Raw genomic sequence first — 11,128 nt, 5'->3', positions numbered from 1 at the left:
AGAGCTCTCTGCAAATTTAATAGTCATGGAGCTCAATGGCTCTTTTGCATAGATAACTGGAGTTTCTTAACTCTTCCTGTACCGGAAACAATATGAGACTTGTGTCTCTGCTCCAACCTTATTGTACTCCAAATGTGTATTAGCTGTACTACACATACAAATAATTATATTTAAAAAAAATTATATAAAAAAAATGTTTTTGCTTCAGTCTTTAAGCAGCTTTATATAAGATATTTCACATCTAATAAAACAGACTGGAAACTGGCACAAATATTTTTAGTAATTTATTATTGAAAATTATCTGTCCAATTGAAGTTGAAGTAAGCTATGAGCCACCAATAACTTACAGTGATATTAAACTGCACTCTACGCATCCATGACAAAAGCAGTGTACAGTACATCCATCCTTTACAGAAGTAAAAACCTACACAGGCCACAAAGCCCATGCTTATCTGCAAACCCTGGACCAAGGCTGTGTACACATCTAATTTTGATTGGCCAGTTATAACTTCCATATAGTAGGAGTGTTCACCTACTACACAATCTCAGTCCATGGTATTTAAAATCTGTTGGCCAATTTTACCACTTCATGTACTATGAGGGCCAAGTGTACACACCCTAAGTGATTTCAGCAGGCTGGGATACACCAATCTGACAATTTTTGCTTTTTTTTTTTTTTAAAAAGGAACACTCTAAAGTGGCTGTGTTTTACATGTACCAAAGACCAAGGTAAGACAACTAAAATACCACATGTCAGTTCTTGCAATGTATACAAAAAAAATTATTTGAATTGAAGGGTTTTTTTTGTCAGTGGAACATTAATGGAACCTTCCATACGGTTTGTGTTTCCAGGGAAATAGGACACAGCACTGCATTTTCTCTCACTCAAAAAGCACTGCCATGCATGGGAACCATCCATACTGTTGGTGTTTCTGGCAAGACCAGTCAGAGAGCAGCACTGCATTTCCTCTCACAGAGCTCAGTCATGCACGGGAACCTTCCACACTACTTGTGTTTCCGGGGAGACCAGTCATGACTTGGCACCTAGTTTCCTCTCACTCAGACATCTGCCATGCACAGGAACTCTCCATATTACTTTTGTTTCCAGGGAGGCCAGTTAGGACTCTGCACAGGATATACTCACTCAAAGCTCTGCCATGCACAGGAATCTTCCAATACTGTTCATGTTTCCAGGGAAACCAGTCAGGACTTGGCACTGCTTGTCACTCATCTGCCATGCACCGGAACCTTCCATAATAGCGTTTCAGGGAGACCAGTCAGGGCTCAGTGCTGCATGTTCTCACTCAGAGCTCTGCCATGCACAGGAACCTTCCAATACGGTTCATGCTTCCAGGGAGACCAGCCAGGATGCAGCACCCAGTTTCCTCTCACTCATGCACAATTACAGGGAAATACTACAGAGAAATCAGAGACATCGGCAGCATTTTTAAAAAATACATTAATCAGACATAAGACTAAAAGCACATGCAAACACGATAGAGGCGATCTCCAGGTGCAGACGTCCTCTCAGCCCTGTGTAGGCACTCTGCGGCAGATTCATATTTATCAGTGCAGAAGTTCCTTGGCATGAAATAACTATTTACATCACCTTATTGGGAGTCCCTTCACCATCCACTTCCTGTACCACAGACCTCCATCACTTCCAGATTACAATCTCGCATAACTGTCTATGCCCCACCCCCCTTGCAGTCGGAGTTAAGCAGCAGCCCCTCCCACACATAATTTGTTACAGTGACCCCATCTTTAAAGGGATGCGGTGGCTGCCAAGTGTGTTTCCTGTTAAGCAATATCAGTTACTTGGCTACCCTGTGGCTCTTCCTGACTTCAGCAAGGTCTGAATCACACCTGATGCAAGCATGCGGACAGACTTTACTGAGAGCGCCTGATCTGTATTCTTGTTCTTGGCAAGAGACGGCAGAGGATCAGTAGGACAGCCAGCCAGGAGAGATGGCAGCCTCAGTATCGCTCTCAACGTAGCAGTTAGGATGCTTCACGTCAAGGTACCACCCATTTATCAGGATTTTTAGCTGCTGGTTGGGATGAGAAAAAACGAGGGTGAAAAATTTGGAAACTTCATTTATTGAAGCCTACGTGAACTCAGAACTTCCTCACCATCTAAAAAAGATAAGCAACAGCATAACCACTTTTGAAGAAAAACATTTCTGTTACAGCTGATACAAATCCTGCAATAAATATGCAGTGTCTACTTCCTGCTTTCACAGAAGCAGAAATATTAACATCCTGTGTTTACAAATTAGCTCTCTGCCATGGCAGTCAGCTGAGGGATCAGCTTAGGCATAAATGAGGGGGAATTAGACAGGCTAAACTCTGAATACATACAGGGTGCATTTCTCTTTTCCTTCTGTCCTGTGCAAGAGTTCAGGTCCCACTTTAAGCTATCAAATGGTATATGAAGTGTTGTGTCAGTAGTCCCATCGGGCTTTATAGGACCGCTGTTATAACTTTCCACTGGGAAGTGTCACTTTTGGGGTCTGTTCCTCACCTATGAGCAGAACGAAAACGAGCGGGATCTCTGTCCCTGATGGACAAGCAGCCGCCGACATCAAAATGTAACGCAGAGTATATGGAGGAATTAGCAGAAATTCACAGTAATTGTGATAGTAGTCCCATGTGCCGTTCTCCAGTATTAAAAGCAAGCGCTAAAAAACCCTGGAGCGTCCCATCGCCAAGGGTAAACTCTCACTAGCCCAGCCCTCAATGTAATGGGCAGCTTCTCTAACCAATACACACTCTTCATAGGGGAGTGGCTTACCTGCATTGAAAGGCCAGAATTAGCATACTGATCCCCATTGGATAGCTGGCTCCCTTAGACAAAGCTATAGGTATCCATTTAACATTTGTGCTCACGGTGTGACGGTTGTGCAGACATGAATGGGGAAGACTGCAGACCGTTGTGATGGGGGGGGGGGGGGGGGGGTAAACAAATTGTATAAACATTGCACTGAAAATGAAAAGAATGCACTTTAAGGCCTGGATCCTTGTACTGTAAACACTGAAGGCTCTTGTGAGGAGCGGCTAAGGCTTTGTGACGGGTATCTGTATCCGCTGTTCTTCACGCTACACGCCAGGCATTCCTTAAAGCTTTTATTATTTCCATATTACTCCTTACTTAAAATCTTATGAAAACACTCTTCAGATGTATGGGGTGGGGGTCAACAGAAATCACAAATGGTGACCTTTGAGTTCATTATTGAGCAGCAGATTGGTGGGGGGATTGGGGTGTGGCCCCTGGCTGGGCGGGCCCGTCACGCGTCCTTTTTCTCTACGATGAGTTTGTGTAGCTCGTCAGCGTCCTCTGTGGTCTTCACTCGGATCAGCATGGTGAGGGGGACGGTGGGGTTCTTCTCATCGATGGCGGGGTTGGGGACGCACACAATCATCACGTTGTTTTTGCCGGTTCTTGAACACGGCATGGATGGCTGCACCAAAATGTTCAATAAGATATTGCCTGGAAGAGTGGAGAAATGTCAGTGCAAGGCTACAATCAATCTACTTACGGCAAGACAACATTCCTACACACAATACATCTGCTGTGTCAGCTTATTTCTGCCCAAAAATATCCTCGTTTTACACAGCAAATTTAAAAAGACGACCAGAGTTTGCTCCACACAGTGGTAGTCAACCATTTCTGTAGAGCCCACAAGTGGCATTCATACGCTAGAATACGGTCTTCACACGGACAGCGAATAAGAAGGTGCGAGGAGTGAACATAAGGACCTGCCTCACAAATAAGCTATCCCTGTTTTTAGCAGGTACCCAAAATTGCTGCGACTCCGACGCCACAGCCCTGATTTTTAGAATTAAAATGTGAAATTCGCAGGTAAACTGTAGCCCCTGGGTGCCCAATAGGTCGATCGTGACCGTCCTGTCAATCTGAAGCCGTGCAGCTGTCAGATTTTGTTGCCTTGGCAGCATCAGTGAAGAGGGGAGAGGAGCAAATGAGGAGACAGCATCTCCTCCCCTCCAGGCTGCCTGCGTCCGCAATGTCTCCTCCCCTCCAGGCTGCCAGGCAAGTGATAACATTGTGGGTTCAGGTAGATCACGTGGACTCTGCAGTTTGAAAAGTAGCTCGCGAGCCTAAAAGGTGGGGGCACCCCTGCTGTAGACTCAATGCGATTACATTTGGCACAGCCAGGGGAATGCACAGACTGGCATTTTTATCGCCATAAAGGTGACTCAAAATTACTTACCAAGGTTTGTATCCGCGCGCACCAACAGCTGAGTCTTCTGATCTCCAACCGGTTTTAAATGAAGAGTTCCAACTCCTTTCTCTTTAAATTCATTGTCTTTCTTATAGAAGAGTTTGCACCTGGAAGAGAGGGAAACAACATTTCAGGAACATATCCCAGTATCAGACTGCCTGCAGCCCAATGCTACACAGACTACAAGCAATGCTGCAGATATTAACCACTTAAGCCCAACTGGACAAACATTCTCGTCCAGTTGGGCTGAGCGCGCTCCCGTCCCCGGCCGTTAGCCCAACGATCAATGAAAGGGATTATAGATCCTTTCATTGATCGAAGCCCCACGCAGAAAAGCAGACAGCTTCTCAGACGCTGCGGTTAAAAAAAAAAAAAAAAAAAGTTTCCCCTCCATCTTGTGGCCAAACAGTAAAACTATGCATCCATTTTTTTAATATACATTTTTTTACATTTATAATTAGCCGTTTACCTACCACACCAAAAATTACCCATACAATTTTTATACAAAAAAAAAAACCACCCAGTTACCTAAGGGTCTGAACTTTTTAAATATGCATGTCAAAGGAGTATACTAATATAATTTTTTAAACTATGGGATTGTAAATAGTGATGGACACAAATTGAAAAAAAAATATGCACCTTTATTTCCAAATAAAATATTGGCGCAATACATTGTGATAGGGACATAATGTAAATGGTGTAATAAGCGGGACAAATGGGCAAATAAAATACATGGGTTTTAATTACGGTAGCATGTATGCATTTTAAACTATAATGACCAAAAACGAATTCTTAGCAAAATGTATCACCCAAAGAAAGCTTAATTAGTGGCGGGAAAAAAAAAGATATAGACCAATTCATTGCGATGAGTAGTGTAAGGTTATTGGAAAATGAATGGGAGGTAAAAGTTGCTCAGATGCAAACAACCCTTCGGGCAGTTAAAGGACAACTGAAGTGAGAGGGATAGAGGCGATGCCATATTTATTTCCTTTTAAGTAATACCGGTGGGCCTGGCTGTCCTGCTGATCTATTTGGAGTCAGTGTCTGAATCACACCGGAAACGAGACTGCAATGTGACAAGTTTAGCTAATCTTGTCACATCTGACAATGTCAGAATCACCTGATCTGCATGCTTGTTCAGGGTCTATGGTTATAAGTATCAGAGGCAGAGGATCAGCAGGACAGCCATATGAATTTCATTTCAGGTGTACTAAAAAAAAAAAAAAAAAAAAAAAAAAAAAAAAAAAAAAAGTTTGTTTTCCATTTAACCACTTCACCACTGAGGGGTTTTACCCCCTGACCACCAGAGCAATTTTCACCTTTCAGCGCTCCTTCCATTCATTCATCTATAACTTTATCATTACTTATCGCAATGAAATGAACTATATCTTGTTTTTTCCGCCACCAATTAGGCTTTCTTTAGGTGGGACATTATGCCAAGAATTATTTTTTTCTAAATGTGTTTTAATGGGAAAATAGGAAAAATGTGGGGAAAAAAAAATTATTTTTCAGTTTTCGGCCATTATAGTTTTTAAATAATGCATGCTACTGTAATTAAAACCCATGAAATTTATGTGCCCTTTTGTCCCGGTTATAAAACCGTTTAAATTATGTCCCTATCACAATGTTTGGCGCCAATATTTCATTTGGAAATAAAGGTGCATTTTTTTCAGTTTTGCGTCCATCCCTAATTACAAGCCCATAGTTTATAAAGTAACAGTGTTATACCCTCTTGACTTAAATATTTAAAAAGTTCAGTCCCTAAGGTAACTAATTATGTATTTTTTTTAATTGTAAATTTTTGATTTTTTTTTTAATTACAAAAAAAAAAAAAATGGGGAGTGTGGGAGGTAATGAGTTAATTTTGTGTGTAAAAGTCATTTATTTGTATGTGAAAAATGTGTAGGGTGTAGTTTACTATTTGGCCACAAGATGGCCACAGTAACTTTTTGCTTTATTGCGACCTCCAAGCCTCCTTCCGGAAGCTTGGAGGAAGAATAAGGAGGCTGGACACGTGAGTTTCTTCTCACAATGATCGCGCTGCCCATAGGAGAGCAGCGGGTCATTGTGGGGCTTAGATCAACGAACGGGAATGGATTTTCCCGTTCATTGATCTCCGGGCGAGCGGGCGGCGGCGGTTTTACTAGCGGCGGGCGGCGTGTTTACGAGCGGGAGCGCGGACAGCGTCGGGAACGCGGAAAGTACGTGTTTCTCCGTCCCTGGTTTTTAAAGGATGGAAAAAGGGGCGGAGAAATACGTACGCGCGGGGGTAAAGTGGTTAAATCACTTGACCCTATCTGGACGGATATATCCGTCCAGATAGACTGTGCTGCTCCTGCAGCGTGGTGCGCGCTCCCGCTGCCTGCCGCTAGCCCCCCGATCAGTGAATGGGAATATAATTCCCATTCACCGATCTAAGCCCCCCGGAGAAATACCGACGCTTTCTAAGCAGAGAGTGCGGTATTTCTGCCCGGAATTTTTTTTTTACAGCCTCCTAATAGTTCCTGGCAGCGTGATCCTACGCTCCAGGAAATTTTTTGACTGAGGCCATCTTGTGGCCAAATAGTAAACTGCACCCACATACATTTTTTAAATAAAGAATTACATTACATCTAAAAATAGCTGTTTACCTCCCAAACAAAAATCACCCACATACATCAAAAAAAAAAAAAAAAAAAAAAATTGAAAAAAAAAAACAACTACATAAATAGTTACCTAAGGGTCTAAACTTTTTAAATATACATGTTAAGAGCATCTTACTCTTTTTTTAAATTATAGGCTTGGAAATAGTGAACGCAAATTGAAAAAAAATGCACCTTTATTTCTAAATAAAATATTGGTGCCATAAATTGTGATAGGGACATTATTTAAAAGGCGTAATAAGCGGGACAAATACGCAAATAAAATACACAGGTTTTAATTACGGTAGCATGTATTAATTTTAAACTACAATGGCCAAAAACTGAGAAAGGATTTATTTCTATATCTTCCTGTTAAAATGGATTTAGAAAAAAATAATTCTTAGCAAAAATGTACTACCCAAAGAAAGCCTAAGGGCTGGTTCAGACGGACGCTTGCAGAGCGTTTACAGGCAGCGTTCAGGGCTTGGTGTTAAACGCTCCCATTCAAGTGAATGGGAGCGTTTGTACCAAGCTTTCAAGCGTGTTTACACAAACGCGGCGTTTGGGTCCCGATTTTCCCTGGCGTTCAAGGAGCCCCTGGAAGCTACATGTAGCTTCCAGGGGAGGTTAACCGCGACGGCTAATGTCCCCCTAGGGGAAGAAAAACGCGACCGCATCCAAACGCACACGAACGCTGCTGAACGCGACGCCAGCAAACGCAACGCCTCCAAACGTCCGTCTGAACCAGCCCTAAATGGTGGTGGAAAAAACATATAGATCAATTAATTTTGATTAGTAGCGATAAAGTTATTGGTGAATGAATGGGAGGTGAACGTTGCTCAGATGCATGAGATTTTCCACGCTGTAGGCTGAAGTGGTTAAACCCTGGAATAGTGGTCGCATAGCCCTTTTCCAACTTCAAGTATGCACAGGAGGGGATAAGCCACCCCGGATCATCATCATCATCATCATCATCATCATCATCATCATCAGATAATAAGCAGATATTAAAATGACGACATCACAGCTAATAGCATATTTCGGGGTAACAAGGGAAACTGCACATCGCTGCTCTTGAACTGGAATGGTTAATGAGATGCTAATATTGTCAAATTACACGTTTGGAACTGTGCTAATGATCGGCAGGAAGTTTGTTAGGCTGACCCAATTCCAAGCTGTGTACAGTTTGCATTACATTTGCATGCAAACTGGATTTATGTGCAGGTCATTGACCATTGCTATTGCTGAACCGAGTAGTGTTGTGCTCTAAGAGTACGTAGCTACTCCTAATCAAGATTCAACATCGCTGCACACGACGGGGGTTAACTTACCCATGCCACCGCCTTAGCTGAGGCACTTTGCAGCACTCTTATCCTTCCTCCATCTCAGAGGAAGAGAGCATGAGAGTGACGTGGAACGAGAGTGGAGCACATCAGCCAAGGCAGCAGCCTGGGTAAGTAACCCCCTCCCCCGGGCAGCACCGTCCAATTTAAATCTCAATTACGAGTCGCTTCTCGAAGTGCACAACACAAGAACTGACTAACTGAATATGGTAAATACTCACTTTTTGGAGTAGAAAGCATTGTCTTCCTTGACTTCTTGAATAACTACTTTGGGTGGTTCCTCCTCTTCCTCTCCTCCACCTGCAAGAAAAACAATAGCTGTATATAAAAAAAACAGATAAGATGGGGGGGGGGGGGGGGGGGGGATTTGAAGGAGAGGGAAGTCTCTGGATCCTAATAATGCTGGAGTGCCCCGATGAAAGTATTTCAATTGGGGACCCCAGTGCTTCAAGGCAAGAGTACTATCAACTACGCCACTGTACAATTCCTTGTCAGTAATCTTTGGAGGGTCCGCGCTCAGCGATTGGAGGATGCCGCGGAAAGCCTTATTAGGACCCAGAGGCGTTGGGTAAGTATTTGACTTTGTACCCGAGCATTGGCAATATTACACTACAAGCCCTCTTGCACAAAAAAAAAAAAAAAAAAAAAAAAAAAAAAAAAAAAAAAAAAAAAAAAAAATCGGCGGTTCTCAATTTGGAGAAAAATGCGCCAATGTCCTTTTCAGCACAGGGCAGGCCTGCATGCCAGAAACCAGCAGACCCCGGGGGACCTGGCAGGTAGTTAAAACTATTCACAAAAAAGTAAGCGCTGTACAATTGCAGCTGACGTGGTGGTGCAAAACACTGTCAAAAATGCTACAAAAAGCGCTTGGGCTAGCAAGCGTTGCATGCAATGGCCCCCTGGCCGTAGCGACATCAGGTAGATTTCATCCAAAATTAGTGGATGAATATCTGTTTTGACCAATGCTGCAATGAGGTCGGGTAGAATGACAGGATTCTCCCCAGGCTCTTTTAGCCAGGTGCTCCACCCAGCTAGTTTTGGTGAGCACCCGGCTGTCATCGGCTCACCTCCTCCTATTCTGTAAGAAGAGTTGCGCACACACACCACACACACACACACACACACCTCTCATCTTGCCCCACCCGGCTACTATATCATGCCACCCAGCTGGAAACAATTTTTGGTGAGAACACAATCACATAGAACCTGAGGGGGGGGGGGGGGGGAAATGCAATCGACAAGCATTTCCATCATGGGCAAAAGGCACAAGTTTGATTTCAGCCTATCGGTTCATGAATCGCACAGCCAAAAATTCACACTCGATTTCAATCAAATCTAAAAAGGTTGATCGAACACAAGTGACTACCCTTACCCTGCTACCCTTACTATATTCTGACTATGCCTTGATAGAGGTCCCTAAAAGTCTTAAAGTGGATCCGAGATAAAAACTTTTGCTCATCGCATAATTGTGTTCCTTTCATATAGTTTATAGGGTTTTCCTCAAGCCAAATACTTTTTTTGTTTTTGTTTTAATACTCTAATTCCCTATAAACTAAACAAGCCTCACCCACAGCTCAAAGTGCCTTGGCGCTCCATGTAGCAAGGGCTTATGGGAGCTTAGTCTGGGCAGGAGGAGGAGGAGGTTACTAGCCAGAGATTTCAGAGGCAGAGGGGAGGAGGAGAGGGAAGTGAGCTGAGGGCTGGAGATACAGTTGCAGCTTGCCTGTGTGTAGTGTGACATACAAAACATGGCTGCTGTCGTATCACAGGAAGAAACATGAGGGCTGGAACCCACTAGAGCGATTTTTTGAGCGTTTAGGGAGCGTGAGAAAAATCGCTAGGGATTTCCCTAAACGCTCTGCCAATGTAAATGGATGGTGCAAATTCCACAGAAGAGATTGCTATTCGCAAAATCGCAACCTCAAGACATGCAGCATTTTGTTAGCGTTTGCGCTTCAATGTGAAGTAATCGCTGGCGTAATCGCTCATCAAAACCTGCACGGAGCGATTTTGCTAGCGTTTTGAAGTTAATGTACACTAACAAAATTAATAGAAAGGACCAATCAGACCTTAAACGCTAATAGCTACACAACCGCTGGCAAATTGATACACTTTTTAAAATCGCTCAAGGAATCGCTTACAAACTGCTCATACGAAATGCTAGCGATTGCGTTTTGCAGTGGGTTCCAGGCCTCAAACTGTTCAAGCTGTTTGCAGCTAGATTTGCTGTGTAAACTATCTAAACTTTAGATAAGATATATAGACAAGTTACTTGTCAGTTTTTCATCTTGGATCCACTTTAAAGCGGATCCGAGATGAAAAACTAAATATAACAAGTGACTTGGCTATATATCTTATCTAGAGTTTAGATAGTTTACACAGCAAATCTATCTTCAAACAGCTTCAACAGTATATTAATATTTTTTCCTGTGATACAATGGGAGCAGACATGTTTTCTGCTTGTCACTATTACACAATTACACACACAGGCAAGCTTATCTGTATCTAGGCATGCTAATCTGCATATTCTGTGAAAACTCCACTCTTATCTCCTCCATTACACAGGCAACTGATCTGTATCTGCACTGCAGCTCTCAGATTGTGAAAACTCTGCCTCTGAAATCTATAGCTAGTAACACCTTTTTCACCTGCCCAGACTGAAATCCCACAATCCCTTGCAAGCGCCAAGGCACTATGGAGAAGCTGTGGGTGTGGCTTGTTTAGTTTATAGGAAATTAAAACAAAACAAAAACGTATTTGGCTTGAGGAATGCCCTATAAACAATAGGAACACAATTATGCAATGAGTAAAAGTTCATCTCGGATCCACTTTAAAGAGTGTCTGAAGCGAGAATAATTCTCGCTTCAGACCGATAGCAGGGGCAAGTGTGCCCTTGCTAAAACGCTGCTATCCCGCGGCT

General features: G+C 43.0%; 1 protein-coding gene across 6 annotated transcripts in view; it reads right to left on the bottom strand.

The window, feature by feature from the left end:
* Positions 1 to 271: 271 nt before the first annotated feature.
* NUP50 (nucleoporin 50) overlaps positions 272 to 11,128 on the bottom strand; it is a 65,025-nt gene continuing 54,168 nt past the window's right edge. For all 6 annotated transcript variants that reach the window (XM_068278196.1, XM_068278202.1, XM_068278198.1 and 3 more), the window contains 3 exons: positions 8,430 to 8,508; positions 4,233 to 4,351; positions 272 to 3,490 (listed from right to left, as the gene is read on the bottom strand). In XM_068278196.1, the coding sequence (XP_068134297.1) occupies positions 3,288 to 3,490; positions 4,233 to 4,351; positions 8,430 to 8,508 (401 nt within the window). In that variant the 3' untranslated portion in view covers positions 272 to 3,287. The remainder of the gene's footprint in view (positions 3,491 to 4,232; positions 4,352 to 8,429; positions 8,509 to 11,128) is intronic.

This window comes from Hyperolius riggenbachi, chromosome 3 (genome assembly GCF_040937935.1).
Source record: "Hyperolius riggenbachi isolate aHypRig1 chromosome 3, aHypRig1.pri, whole genome shotgun sequence".
Lineage (NCBI taxonomy): Eukaryota > Metazoa > Chordata > Amphibia > Anura > Hyperoliidae > Hyperolius > Hyperolius riggenbachi.
Note: the sequence above shows the minus strand (reverse complement) of the source record. Positions and strands in the feature narration are given on the sequence as shown.